The following is a 14,954-nucleotide window of genomic DNA, read 5'->3' on the forward strand; positions in this document are numbered from 1 at the left end:
TTATAATATCCTGATACAGAGATGACAATTGTTACAAAGCGCCCTAACAGAGGTCCTCAAATCCTACAATACTAATACTAAGGTAAAGCTGATCACCAACATCTATGCCACACACACACACCTGATCACCAGCTGATCCTTGTTTTGACCATATCTGCCGGCTGACTTCAAACAGGATCTGCCAAACTGGCAAATCTGCATTATAGTCATATCTATAGCAATGCTTTAAAACAGTCCAGGTACAAGACATTTTGCTATTTGAGCAACATGATTAATCATATCCATGTATTGAGGTTTCTAAGTGTTTAGAACCAGGATGTACCAGTATCCAGGTATGTTGGAGTACAAGAAACTTCTTACAACCAGGATAAGGGGCTTATTCATGTGAGTGAAACCAGAACACAGGGTTTACATACCATTATTCAGGATACTTTAAAAAGCTGATTTCCAGAAAGAGCCAGACGAACAGGCAGATCAGCATTAAGGAGCACGTCAGTAGTCAAGAAACCTTAACTTTAAGGTTTTTCTTTAGGGGTGCTTTTGCGGTGGACAAAAAAAAAACAAAACAGTGATGCTGCTTAAATTACACAACCAACTAAACAGCATCAACCTAGTCTAGTAGTGTATAAAGTGTTTATCACATTTTTAGCATAGTTCCTCATCTCAACATATAATTTTAAATTTGTAGCAAACTTTTAACACATTTTGAGGAAATTGAATTTTCTTTTCATTCTTCAGTGTGTGTCTGTTTTACAGGAAACCACATCTCCTTGTCGCAGCATCACGTTCAAGAAGTGCACAGGAAACAGTTAATCAGATATTCATTAAAAGGATTTACAATACCAAGAATTCCATAGCCTCTAACCACTACTAACAATCTACTTTGTAATTAAAAATATACTATTCAATACATCGCACCAAAAGTCAATACTTGAATAGGTGCTCCTTGACTAATGAGGGAGTGCAGTGATAATGTAGTGCCATCTGCTGGTGAAAGAACTTCATATTCATCCAAAATCTGTTTATTTTACAAGTAGTTTGCATTAAGCATTAAAATAAAGTTATTAAATTAGACAAACAATAATAAAAATTTAAAGATGTAAATAATATATTCTGTACATGTCAGCGTGAATAAGTTAATTTTAGACCTTGACAAGAAGTTTGTGACTTTTTCAGCCTTTTAAAGTTCGATTTACACACACTCGTCAGTCATAAAAGAAAGAACTGACATTATTTCATTAAAAGAAGTAACAAAGGGGTAAAAAGTCTTCGGCTTTCTAAAGAAAGTTACAGCCTTGGCTGTGTGACAATAAACACAAAAGCTACTTTTGTCAGTACAATCAATGAGTCAAATAAACCAATAAAAAACTGTAATACGTAAAGAGAAATATTTGTCCATCGCTGTGTGGCCCCTGTTTCGACCAGGCTGTCATTGTGGTCATTTTGGCTCTTTGTTGCCTTTATAGCCCTTTTGTGTTTCTTTATGGCCATGATGTGTGTAGATTATTTGCATCTTTGTTGCCATTTTGTTTCTATTTGCGGTTGTTTTGTGTTGTGCTTGCCGTCTCTTTTGGGATATTTTTGTGGCCATTTAGCATCTGTTTGCATCTCTTTGTGATTGTTTTGTGTGTCTTTGTGGTAACTTTGCATCTCTTGTGTGTCTTTGTTGAGTACTGTGGGTCCTCCTCCCATCCTCCTGCAGCAGTTTGTCAGTGGAACTCATCGTCTGAAGTTAGAGAAGCGCTTAATGCAGAAGTAACGTTAGACTTCAAACTGCGAATAGTTCACTTCTTTCATTCTGCCAAGTGTCACTTCCTAATTTGCACATTTCTGTGAAACGCTGTGAGATTCGGGGTTTGGTCTTAGGATGATTCCTCTATTAAAATTTCAAACATCCAGTGCAGATCCACTTTTTCACTGATGCCTGCAGTTTCAGTCCTATGAGGAAGTGTTGCTGATGACCTTCCTCTTGCGTACAGATACCAAATCATAAAAAGGGTCCTTGGTGATGCTCGCCCTGAGAAACAAAATCAGGATTCAGTTTGAGACCTTCAAGAGCAGCAGTAAGTGTTTTAGTTTCATTTCCTCCTATTTCTGCTAAAATAGTGATACAACTTTTAAAACCATTTGCAGAACTGAAACCTGCAGATATTTTCTAGCATCTTCCAAAAATAATAAACAGATCAAACCTTCATGCCCTCATTAGGATGAACTTTTGCGGCCCGTTAACCAAATTCCTGTTAGCCTTATCTCAGTTTAGCTAAGTAAGCAAAGGCTGAGAAAAGAGGAAGCTGGCCTAGTTCTGCTCCACTTAAAGTTACTTTAACAACCCTCTTCATAAATATGTAGAAAAAAACTGACTATTCATATCTTACAATGATTTCTCAGTTCTGAACTGTTGCCAGGTAACCAGCTTGGCCTACCCAGTAACAGTTGAGTCCATGACTCTGTATGATCAAGCTGCAGTTGAAGATTTGAGATGACAAATGGGTCAGATGAGTTTATGGTTTGTTTGAACTCTTCTGTTCATGTGTTTCAGGTTAAGCCTTGACCCAGGCAGGCACACGGCCTACCATGTGTCAGCACATCTCTCTCACCTGATGGCGTCTATCCAGTCGTCCCGTTCTTCCTCACTGGCTGCGTTGAGCTTATAAGACTGGTGTTTACCCTGCACCACTCTGCCTTTGTTCTCCGTCTTACAGGCCTTGATCTTTTGTCCTTTGGCGTTATATAACTCCAGACAGTGCTGTTTAAACACACAAGCAGACACACGGGTAGCACCGCGTGTGCATATGCTTTCTGTTTATTTTAATAGTCTTCTGATAGCCTTGTGAGTCATTGTTTTGAGCACCTGTGATAGAAATTCATTTAGCAGCTGCTGTATGATTCATTATGGTTTGGAAAAGCACATTGTGTATGTGTGTGTAAAGTCTGAGACCGAAACTAAATGATACTCTACCGGCTTGCTTGAGTCTTCCAGCTTCCTGACACACAGGTTCTCCAGAGGAATGATCCCAATCGGATCCTTATCCTGGAGGACGAGGTGGATGGAAGTCAAAAGGAGGAGGTTTGACTATTAATCATATGTTGTGGGACTGATACTTACTGTGGTGTATTCAAAGTAGTACAGGCAGCTGTCTGTCAGTATGAACCACCTTCTTTTCCAGGTTTTAATCCGACCACCTTCAACAAATAACAATAAGTAAAACAGGGCCAGAGAGACGCTCGGACATCCTACAGTCAACTCAGCTTGCACGGTGTACTGTTAAAATCAATGTCTCACCCATTTTAAGCAGCCACCCCTCCCGGTCTGGATTAAAAAATGTTAACGTGAGGTCGTTCCCATCATCCTCTGGGATTTTGAACGGTTCGCTACGGATGCTGGCGTACAGTTTCTGGAAGATATGTGAGCAAACTTTAAGTTTACCCTCAACTGTGACCCAGACTATTATTTTATTCTCTATATTGTTTTATAAGACATGTTCAATATGAATGCATGTGTACTCAAAAGTTGTCTCTGTTAGAGTGAAAAAATGAAAACCAGAAAATCTGTGATAAGGAAAGACTTTAGATAGAGATAAATGACATGACATTCCTCTGAACTACTGTTGACATGCAGATTCTTGGAGGCTTATAAAATGTTAATGTTTTCAAGATCTTTGCAGCTATGTAGAGAAGGATTCATACAGCGGCACGATAATGAGACACGATCAAATGAAAACCTAATCCAGCTGACCGTGAGCAGCTCGGTGGGCAGGTCCTCGCCATTGTTGATGCCTCTGTTCATGGAAACAAAGCGCTGCAGACTGGGTTTATCTTTCACGTTGGGGTTGTGGAGACTTGTGTTGAGCATGATGATGGCAAATGACAGGATGTAGCAGGTGTCTGTTTCAGAAAACCACAGTTTAATGTTCTTCAGCTGTGTGGTGACCCCCCCCTTCCTCCCTGAGCCAAAACAAAGCTTATTGGTTTAAACAAATCTAACAGTAGAGATTGTGTCTAGTGTAACTAGAACAGAGCTGCATTTTTTTTGCCATTGTGAGGGAATGAATCATCCTCCTTCTGCTCGTACCTGTGGATTGGAAGACCCCTGGGTTACAGTCACAGTAACGGGTTGCAAACGCCTCCATCATCCTGTCAATCTTCTGAGCTTCTCCTGGGAGACGAAAGCTCCACAGAAACTGTCTATGAGGAGGTGTACAGAAAGCATACATACTGAAAAGTCGAGCACACGCTGGTAAGAAAAGGATTTCCACATAATGAGTAAAACGGGACCAAAGGTAACAACGCTGAAATAATTCAATGTTGAGCTTCACAAACCTCAGCGCCTGCACCAGATTCAGGTCAGAGAATTCATGCAGACCCACAAAGGCTTTCAGTGTCTGTAGATGCATTTCCTCCCTGAAAGCAGATAATAAAAATCACAAAAATCCCCAAAATCTACCCAAACTAAAAACAAAAGAGTTGAACAAAGACATTTAAGGAGGAAGGATGGACTTTACATTCTTATTTATCTAACTGTTGTGCCACTTCATGTAAGTATTCCTCTTTGATTCTGCTCCATCCCATCCCAGCTCCCCATTAGCTGTGTGAATATGGTACCTTTCTCCCAAGAAATTGCCAATTGCAGTCTTGTTCAGTCCCTCCTCTTTGTAAAGAAACTCTGCCACAGACTCGGCTCGCCACTCAAGTAGGTTATTTTCAATCAGGTAATGGATGCCCTGCAACAAAGGTGAGTCACACATTTATAAACATCATTTGGAAAATAAGAGTGTTTTTTTTAATTAAATTTAAGTGTGTGTTTCTTAAAGAGCAACAGAAAGCTTTAATGCTAAACAGCAGGCACAACTTGTTTAAATTTTTTATCAGCTGTTAACCAGTCATATCACACACTGTGAAAGTTTTTCTTCTTCTCCGTTTGAGTCACTCTTGTCGTGCACTAGACGATAAGGGATGAATGAATATTGCATGCTGGTATCTCTTCATCTCAAAGGATGCTCAGAGCCAAATCTTCAAAATATGACCCTTTATTATGAGAGTGTACTCCCGCTAAGCAGTTCTTCAAATCATTTCAACTTAACCCCTGCAAGACTTAAAAAGATTCATCCTCCCACTCATACACGTCCTCAGGTCTGAGCGCAGAGCGGTCACAGGCCCAGGGACCCAGCGAGGAAGAATTGAAAAGAGAGAGGTTGCTGTGGTGAAGTGGCGTCTCTGCCCTACTTCAGGGAAAAGGAAGTGGCTTATTTCTCGCTATTGCTCATCTTCTGCGTCGGTGCGGGTGCACTGTTTGCACTTCTGAGCATCGCGCATACATCTCTCAAATCCACATCCGCTGTGTGTCAAGTTATCTTGACTGTCATCTCGCTGGTGACCTTCACATGCAGTGGAGCTGAAGTAAGTGAAGGAGAATGTCACTGACTGCACATTTACTGTGACTCCAGACTATGTATGATCAACTAATGAATGAGATGACTTCATTATTGTTGTTGTTGTCCTTCTCTTCTTATGGCCCAAAGATCTTTTGGGTTGTGACAATGCTAGGGTTACATTTGGTCAGCGTGGGGCACAGAAAAAGTTTAAATGTAAACTGGGTTAGAACACCTTATTGGCATGATTACAACAACATAATATGTTTATGACACAATCTTGGTTGAAAGAAAGCATCCCAGACCTCCTCCAAACATCAACTTTGTGGTTCTCTATCACCAGCACCACCAGAAGAGCTACTACTACAACATAAATGCATGTAGTTTTGTGACCAAAATACCTGACTAGAGGTCCTTTCACAACAAAACTCTGGTTGTAATAAGCTGCTTGTACAAACAGACCAAGGAATCCATTTTTTTTTACTTGATCTGTGATCATTAAACTCACAGTTTTGGGGTCCATGTTGAATTTCTTTTTCCCACGTAGAAACTTTCTGTTCCTCATAACATGTTTACTGCAAAACAAAAAGACAAGCAACACTTAGGGTTGTTAGTCACTTTGGGGTGGTTGGGTTTATATTACTGAGAAACTGTGGCTTGGTCATACCAGTAAATGAGTTACAGCTAAAGCCAAATAGTGCATCATAATGCTCATAGGTTAACACTGACTGTATGTAGCGACAAAGGCAACAGGAAGCCCAAATATAGTTAGAGTTAGACAGCCATTCAAACATAATAAAAAACCTTCTTAAACTGTCACAGTGTTTAGGCCCATGTAGTTTAAAACTGAAATATCTAATGATATACATAAACTGAATAAACTTTTGAAACTGTTGAAACCAAGGTACTTCAATTAAACTACGGTGGTATATTTTGACACAAAAAAGTTGAAAAGGTTTTTATGCAAATAACATTAGGCTGAAAGGTTTGAGTAGCAGTTTTACAGACACTTCAAACTGGAAAGGTATCGACTAACAGAGGCTATTTTGACTTCTGACTACTGTATGTCAAACAAAAGTGTCAATAAAGGTGATTGCATGACTGTGTGAAACTGAGTAACGTGTGCTGTGGGTGGCTAAATGGGATCAAAGTGTCACTCAAACAAAAGGAAGAGGCCGTAATAAGTCACAAGTGCTGCTGTAAAAATGAGCTCATACTCACTTCTGCTCCTTTGGTTTAGGACTGTGGAGGTCTGGCATGATGTGATTGATCTCCAGCCTCAGCTTCTGTGAGAAAGTGTAGAGGAAGACAGGGGCGATGTTAAGGGAAGGACCGAGGTTTTACAGCCTAGACACCTGCAGACTCAATCAAGCCAATTTGTCCACATCTGTTGATAACCTTGAATTTTTTTACGTCTAAATTAAAAGTTGTGAATGAAATGCCTTTGGCGTGCTGTGAAATACTCTGCTGAGGCTGCCAGGATTGGGTGCATGCAGGAGAATAATGAGGCATTATAATGAAGGACCTTAGAGGCATATATTAAAACACACCGCACCTGAATGTCATCCAGCAGTTCGAACTTGTGAATCTCAGCGGTGTCACCCTGCTTCCTCTTTGCTTGGGGGGGCAGCTTTGGTGGAGCTGCGGGGTTGGGGGTGGGGGGGGGGGGGGGGGGGGGGGGGGGGGGGGACAGAAAGCATCAGCAGTGGGACGGTTACAGTTCTGGATGGCAAAGCATTCAGCAGGCATGAAGCACCACTTTGACAACCTCCCTCACACCTACGCTGCCTCTCTTGCATCTCAAATTCATACTTCACTGGGAAGATAAGTGATCAATGAATAATAGATAGAAGAAATAACTGTTTCTCTTTCTCTCTTCTAAGAAACTGAGTGGTCCTGAGTACACTAGAGCCAATAAAGGCCAAATCAACTTCAGCTATTAAAGGGTTTGACCTCGAAGATTACTTTAAGTAAACTGTTAATAATGTGTTATTTTGCATATAAAGGTAAAAAATACAAAATTATACAGTCAACCCTGAGCAGCTAAACCACCCAATTCATAGAAGTAAACAATTAAAAGTAAAGGATTAACAAACATACCTTTTCCCCAGAGGAAGCTGTCTTTTCGGCATATTGCCATGTTGTTGATGGTGCAGAGTGACTGATGCCTGAACAGGAAACCAACAGAGTCAGAATGAGAAGAGGGCTGGCGTTGCAATTCTCAGCTGTGACACTGGAAACACTCCGACTTCACTCAACAGTGCCGCTTACAACACTGCCGATGACGTGCAGACATTTCATTGATACAACTGCACAACACGGCCATTACTATTATACTACTATATCTACCATTATAAATACATGATATATAAAAGGATTTTTACTTTTTACTAGAAGCAGCTGAACCACAATAGCCTTATTATACCTTCTATATGTGAAGGACATACTAATGGTACTCCTACATACCAGTGAACATGAGCTTAAGTTTCTTTTTCTTAGTTGGAAAATCTTAAATCTTGTATGAGTAAATGAAAACTACAAGAAACAGGATGTAAACTGTTAGTCAGCAACACTAATCAGGATGGTTTTTATCTAAATTTCCTGTGAGCCTCCCAAGATGAATTGTGCAGAATTAGCAATTATAAGTCATAATCATGAGATCCTGATGCACACTCCTGTTCCCAGCCAAAATAAGACAGCCTGTTACATCATGTGGCTTCATCCCTCACAAATACAGAAAAAGATGATTACCATCTCTACCATATAAGCTCCCTTTTTTGTGAAGTATGACTGTGTTTACATGACTGAAATCCAAGCAGTCGTAGCTATGTAACCTCATCCACTGCTTCCCCATCCTACACATTATTAAAGTAGAAAATACAGATCCTACAGGTGTTGCTATGTAATAAAGCTGCTTCAATCAAGTCTTCTTTTAACTTTAATCTAATGCATTTAATGAACCAGAGTAATCTACTGCCTGGCTGTCTGTGTTTGTGACAGAGATGGCGACTCGAGGCAGAGACTCCGACTGGAGTCGTGCTTAAGTCGCATAAACAGACTTGTGACTTAGACTTGCCCTTAATAACTTGAGACTTGACTTTCATTTCATTTTAGTTTTTAAAATGTGTTTTTACGTGCAACGTAGTGCATGCACACAGCTACAGGTTTCAAATCAACAGACCATTGTCACAACCTGGTGTTTAGTTCTGGTTGTGTTTCCTTGTTTTGGGTTTTCTGTTAATCCTGTGTCCTGTTATCTTTGTTAGGTTGTTGTTCTGTTCCCTGGGTTTCCCTGGGTGCATTCTGCACCTGTGTCCGCTCACCTGCACAAACCCTGACAACCGTAGCGACAGCAACTTCTTCTGTAGCTGTGCCATTTGTGAAAACATTTGGATATGACGCCTTCGAACAGATGGCTAACAAGCGAACGGCAACCTGCAGAGTGTGTGGTGTCAGGAGAAACGATGCCAGCTCTACAACGTCCAACTTCATCAGGCACCTCAACAAGCACAAGGATAGGTTAACAGTCTACCACAGTTGTAGGCTATACAAACTAAAAGCAGATTACAGCTTTAGTGTTCCCCACCCAACATTACAGTTTTATCTGATTAATTATTAGTCAATTATGAGCCATGCATTTTTGTTATTTCTCTTGATTCATTGGTAGGAGCCTAGAAGGCAGTCGAAGTTATGAACAAGCCGAGTTAGCCAACAAACTACTAAAAATGCAAACATGTATACGCTTTTTAAGAGCTGACTGTAAGGTGGTGCCGCTGTATTGGATTTACCAGAGTGGTACGTGTGTACCTCATGAAGTGCTCCAGGTTTAAAATGTACATTTTGTTCTTTTAATGTATCTCAAGTGCAGACTCAGTCAATCTTGGTTGGTGTTCAGATTACCATGTCTTAATTTACAGAAAGGAAACACTTGAACAGAAGAGGGCTTCTTTCATTTCTTAATATGAGGGCCCCCTCTAGTGGGGCTTCACACTGGCTAGTCATAAAGTCACATTCTGTGTGTTTGTTATCTAATCTGATGAGACAATCTGTGTTTAAAACATCAGACTTTCCAGCCTGTCCGTGATGTAATACTGGAACAAGTCTTTAAAGTAGTTATAAATTGATCATTTTAAAAGGAGCAAGTCATTTCCTTTAACTGCTACGGGTCAATAAGGGGGGGGGTAGAGCCAGAAAAATAATCAACGGATGATGTGGTGCTTAAGTTCACGGAAATAATGGTAAATTTAATGCAGTTATTTTAGTCTGCAGTCAGATGTACTAAGCTACACATGAATGTGGATCTTGTATTGTATGATTTTTTAAAATTTTCTTTGGACTGCAATTATTTTCTGGCAGAAACCCTAAATAATGTGCCACCCTGGCTGGGCTGAAGAACCATCCATGGCTCACACAGACACCAGATTCGTCTCCTCTCCTTCCTTTCCATTTTTATTACATCCTAATTGATTAATTTACTACAACTATTTTAAACCAGTATATTGTTTTCTGACACTGACTCAATTTTGTGCATTAAAGTGGCTACAATATGACTCCTTGAATAGCTTGTGAGGACAGCAGCAGAGGAAGGCTTGACTCATCAGAATTATGATGGTCCTAATAAAGCACTCATTGAGTGTGTTATTGCTGTTGAAAGAGCACTTCAGCTGTTAAAGAAATTGACTATTCTCCCATGAATGTGTAATACATTTAGCTTGTTACATCTACTGCAGGTGTTTTAGTAAGTAAGGCTGACCATGTTATGATGTTTGGAAATTTGCTTCACAGAAGAGAGCTTTTCAATATACGGTTATAACGTTTACCGTCTAAGTTAGTGTGAAGAAAAAAGTCACATCGTGCATTGTTTCGTCTCCAACTAGCTTGTGCTTTAACTAAAAAATGACTTCAGCGCAGACATGAATAGGCTGAGCAGCACAAATAAGTCATTCATTCTCTGATGGATTGTTTTGTGTTGACCCCTGTCAAATTAGGTCTGTTCTCCCTGCTGCCAATCACCAGGAGTGTTTGTTATAAAAGGAGGTAATCTGCCAGCTGCAGCCTTTTCAGCCTGTGCTGCTCTGATCCTGTTGTAATGGCTTCTTTATTCTCTACAGTCTGTCATCTTTTGTTCATAATGAAGAATGCACTGTACCCACAGTTCCATATTTAGTTTGTGATAAGGCAGCCTTGTTAAAATATCAATCAGGAATGGGTTACTCAGCTGGGCCGCTGGATGTAAGCGTGAGGGTTTAAAAAGACACAAAATGACCATAATGTGACAGTAATTGATTAAAAACTGATTCAAAAGACAGAATGACGTTCATGAGATAAAAGAGGACCACAAATACACAAAGAATTATCACAATGAGATACAGAATGACCTTAATCAGATGCATAATGAATATCTTGCCACAATCATTAAATGTTTGAAATGTTAAAAAATTACTAGCCAACCAGAGACACACAAGCAGAATGCAATGTCACCACACAGATATACAGTGACCACAAACATCCAGCCTCCTTTAACATGTCCCTAGCACAGTAACATGTCGTCAGATGTAACTTTTCTATTGTAAGCTTTACACAGAGAAGCTCCAGACACTTAAATGGATCAGAATAGCACATGCAATTTCCTGTGCTTCGGCAGGTGCTGACAGTCCCAACTCACAAAGCATGAGCGTTAGTTCTGGACCTGCAGGTGCACTCAGTGAACCAGGGAAGAGGTTATATTGTTCTTTATATTGGTAATTATTGAGGTGCCATCTATCCCAATTTGCCCCATTTAGAATGTATCCGCTTGAACAAACAAATGCACTAAGTGCCTTGATTTGTCTAGGCTTTGACAAACAGCGACCTGCCTTCCATTTCTCAACCCAACACAAAAGCAAAAACACAAAACACACTTCTTCATTTGCAAACTCTCTTTTTGTAGCACTTGTCTTTAGCCTGTCATTTAAGGTCCTGGTGCTTTATCCAGTTGCCGTGGCAACTTGAAATCCATAATGCAAATGCTGCCTTGTCATATTAGAGACCAGTATGTAAGAAATGCAGATCTATTTACAGCATAGGAATGTAGGCAGTGTGCAGATATAGCAGAGGTGACAGGATCCATGTTTTGACTGGTCTTGTCATGCATACTTAATGAATGCTTAAAGCTGAAGTCAGCATGAACCTATTGACTGTCCACACACAGTGCTGTTTTAACACAGCTGTTAAATGGAACAATACAAGTGCAGAAATTAGCATGCATAAAGCATAATAAACGGGTAATGTACGGTGTTTCCAGATGTTAAACCTTTGAAGTAAATTTTGGTTCCTTTTTGCATACTTATAAACTTTTAATGGAATTTTCAATGGTGTTTCAAAGCCTGCGATCAACTGTCAGACAACCCTGGATTTAACTTAGGATACTCTTGTCAGATACAATTTAAGATCTTTAATCTGACTTAAAGCTTATAGCTTCACACTTTCTCAAGGTCATACAGGGTAAACACATGTGACTGGTTGCAGTGATGCCTAGTTACAGTGCCTGCTGGTGGGAATACCAACATAAAACCTGGCGCAGTCCTGAAGGAGCTACTTATGCATGCTCCAGAGGGATAAATATCATCGGCAGGGCCTGTGAAAGGAAAAACAGTCCCTAAATAGTCTCTATAGGTCTTTGGATGTTTTATATTCATGGAGATATTTTTTTACCTACAAAGTTCTTGTTTTTGTTGCTGCATAATTTTGGCACAGGATGCACTTCAGAAAATATGCTACCAAAACAAGTGGATAGTAAAGCAATTAATTTTCAGACAGAGAACAAAGAAGGGGCACTGCTTCTGACAATTCACACAAGTTTCCAAAGAGACAGTTTGGCAGTAAACTGCTAAAACTAACTAACATATTACACTAACAATCTGTATTTTTGTTATTGTGCAAAAACATCAACAACAATAGTTCAACAATCAAAACATCAAGCAGACTGATAATGCTAGCAAACCAAACACATTGAGACTCTAATGCTATCCAGCTCAGAGACTTCTACGTCTGCATACAAGCAAACATTTTTAGACTTCAGCAGAAATGTACTTCGAATGGCAAGACTTATACTTACAACAGGCAATCAAGGCCTTGTGAGAGTTATTTAACTACGAGGGAAAACAGAAGTGAGCACTGAAAGCGCACCTGCTCATCTCTCAGAGGAGACAGAAGTTACACATGCATGGCTGGAGTTACAGCTTGGTGAGAGAAGAAGCAGCTTACTTCTTCCATCACTATAGCTACAGTGAGTATTGCTTCTGGAGGAAGTTACTCGTGGATAGAACCAACCAAGGCTATAAGGGCTGAAGCAGCTCTATGAGGCAGTAAAGCTTTTTAGTACTACTCATGATGGAGGCAGTGTGTTAAGGGTTAATCCATACAACTCATCTTGAGGGAAAATCAAAATGTGCACCAATTCACTGCTGTTCAGGAACTTTAATCAAACACACTTTAATGTAACAATGGTGACAGAGGAAAAGTCATTCAAGTATAGATCATCTGGAAAGCATGAATATAATATAACTGTGTTCAAGCTTGCAGCAATCTTAATTAATATTGGTTGATTGAAACGTTTTAAAACTGTAAAAAAAGAACTGTGCTGCCACATATTTACCTTGTAGTGAGAGCGCCCTCCAGTGGCTGTGGCAGAAGATCTAGGCATGCAGGGAGGAGGTGGAACACAGCTTGCTGCTCCTTCCCTGTTTAAAACAACCATATTTGCTGTAACACACGTTCACCACAACACACCACTGTTTTCATGCCTAAACCTAGCCTAACTCTCCCACAGTTGCATGATAAAAATTTCTGTTGCTTTACCTTCTGATATTTAACCCAGAAGATGGGGCTACAGTAATTCCATAAGTGATTTCATATCAACAGAACAGTTTCTTTTCTTTTCTACTCAAGGAATGTGGTGGTGCAGCTCTCAAGGTTGGTGTAGCAATGACTCACTGCCTTTTTACTGAGATTCACAAGCTGAAGGTTTCACTGCTCATGGACAGAAATAAACTTTTGTGTTCGCTGACTATTATGGGCTCACAATCACTATTCATCTTATTAGAGTGAGACTGCTGAATGCTCCCGAACAGCTCCTCAATTATGACTGTGCTGAATCATGTATATGTTATTTGAGTAAACTCAATAAACTCAATAGATTCAATTTATGAGAAAGTATGCCAAGATCATCAGGAGAACAAATGAGTTGTTAGGTTCAGGTGATGCTGTTGCTTTGAACAGTGACGTCATTTTGAGATGTCTGTCCTTCACCTTGAAACAACTTGAATATAATTAAGAACGATGGCTAATCTAAACTTGAAGGGGCTCATCACTGATTAGCTGTAAAGAGGTTACACCCACACCACTGTTGATCACAGATTATTCTGGAGGACAGGAAGAAGAAAACTACACTAAAACTACAGGGATTTTGTGCACCTTGTATCCTGGGATTTGAGTGGCCGACATGGGACGACGATTGGCTAAAAAAGGAGGATGTGATGTGACAATCAGCAATGGAGCAGGCAAGACAGGCAAAAGTTAAGCTAAGGGTGTGCTTGATGCAAAAGTGGGTAGATGCTTGGGAAGAATTTTGGCTTAACCTTTTGACCTCCACAGACTCTAGTTCCAAGATGTCACCTTTTTATTCCCCAACATGGGAGCACCTGTCAGCAACACATTTTGGCCTCAATTATATGCAATGGGAGGAGGTGGAGTCACATTCGCCATCCTTATTTACAATCTAAACACACATTTAGATGTTTTTATATAAACCTGCCTTTGCTCCCATACAAATGTTCAAATCAACCTGCTGTGTTTCACTAATAAAGAGAACACTCTGCAGAGTCTTTACGTAACAGTCTCCTAGTTCAACAAGTTTGTTGACTTAATGCACATACCATATTAGCAAACACATCAAAGCCTGTTAAACATCACTAGATGAATGTATTCATTGTTATTAGAAGATGCATTGTGTGTGTGTGTTTTTCCTTTGAGGACCCTTGAGTGTGTGGAGCTAGACTGACAATGCAGTCCTTTAATGTTGTGCGGATACACACATATAGGACCTGTTCAAGCAGGGTGCAAGCTCTTCAGAGCCACTTTAAAGCCATTGACTGAAAACAATGCAGACTTCCAAGATATTCTAAAAAATAAAACGGAAAGAACAATCAGATAGATGTTCGGTTGATGTTTGAGGACATTTATATTTGATTCCATGTCATATTTTGGCAATAATGTGCTACCTAAATAGTAAGTATTTTACTCCATGCAGCAGGTTTTTGTGTTAAGAAAAATAGTTCAATGAAATCGTAATTTTACAGATAGATTTTTTTTTCTTCTTGGAGGCTAAGCTGAACTGTTGCATCACTTGAATAAAGCACACAAAGCAAAGTGGCCATGCGTGGTTTGCTGTCACGTAGGTCAGGGAAGGTACGCTGTTGCATTGTAAGCAGTGTCTTGACAACAGGTGCACAAAAGGAAGAACTCGTCCTTTTGACACTTTTCTCAGTACAAATGAATGCTTGCATCAAGAAGAAAACTACACAATCTTCTCACGGTGCTGTGTGA

The 14,954-nt window shown here is 39.9% G+C and overlaps 1 protein-coding gene and 1 long non-coding RNA gene across 2 annotated transcripts; both read right to left on the reverse strand.

Annotated features, from left to right (window-relative positions):
- Positions 1-738: 738 nt before the first annotated feature.
- On the reverse strand, positions 739-14,954 carry LOC114440221 (uncharacterized). The gene is made up of 3 exons (XR_003671106.1): positions 14,943-14,954; positions 8,170-8,173; positions 739-1,468 (listed from the first exon to the last, which is right to left on the reverse strand). It is a non-coding gene; the product is annotated as an uncharacterized LOC114440221 (long non-coding RNA).
- Positions 1,462-7,580, reverse strand: cyth4a (cytohesin 4a). Its single transcript, XM_028412548.1, has 13 exons — positions 7,470-7,580; positions 6,925-7,010; positions 6,591-6,655; positions 5,878-5,944; positions 4,603-4,721; positions 4,321-4,401; positions 4,073-4,185; positions 3,737-3,885; positions 3,284-3,395; positions 3,107-3,183; positions 2,960-3,031; positions 2,598-2,746; positions 1,462-2,017 (listed from the first exon to the last, which is right to left on the reverse strand). The coding sequence occupies exons 1-13, from the start codon at positions 7,507-7,509 to the stop codon at positions 1,939-1,941; spliced, it is 1,209 nt and encodes a 402-aa protein (XP_028268349.1). The 5' UTR covers positions 7,510-7,580; the 3' UTR covers positions 1,462-1,938.

This window comes from Parambassis ranga, chromosome 8, assembly GCF_900634625.1.
Source record: "Parambassis ranga chromosome 8, fParRan2.1, whole genome shotgun sequence".
NCBI classification, from domain to species: Eukaryota; Metazoa; Chordata; class Actinopteri; family Ambassidae; genus Parambassis; species Parambassis ranga.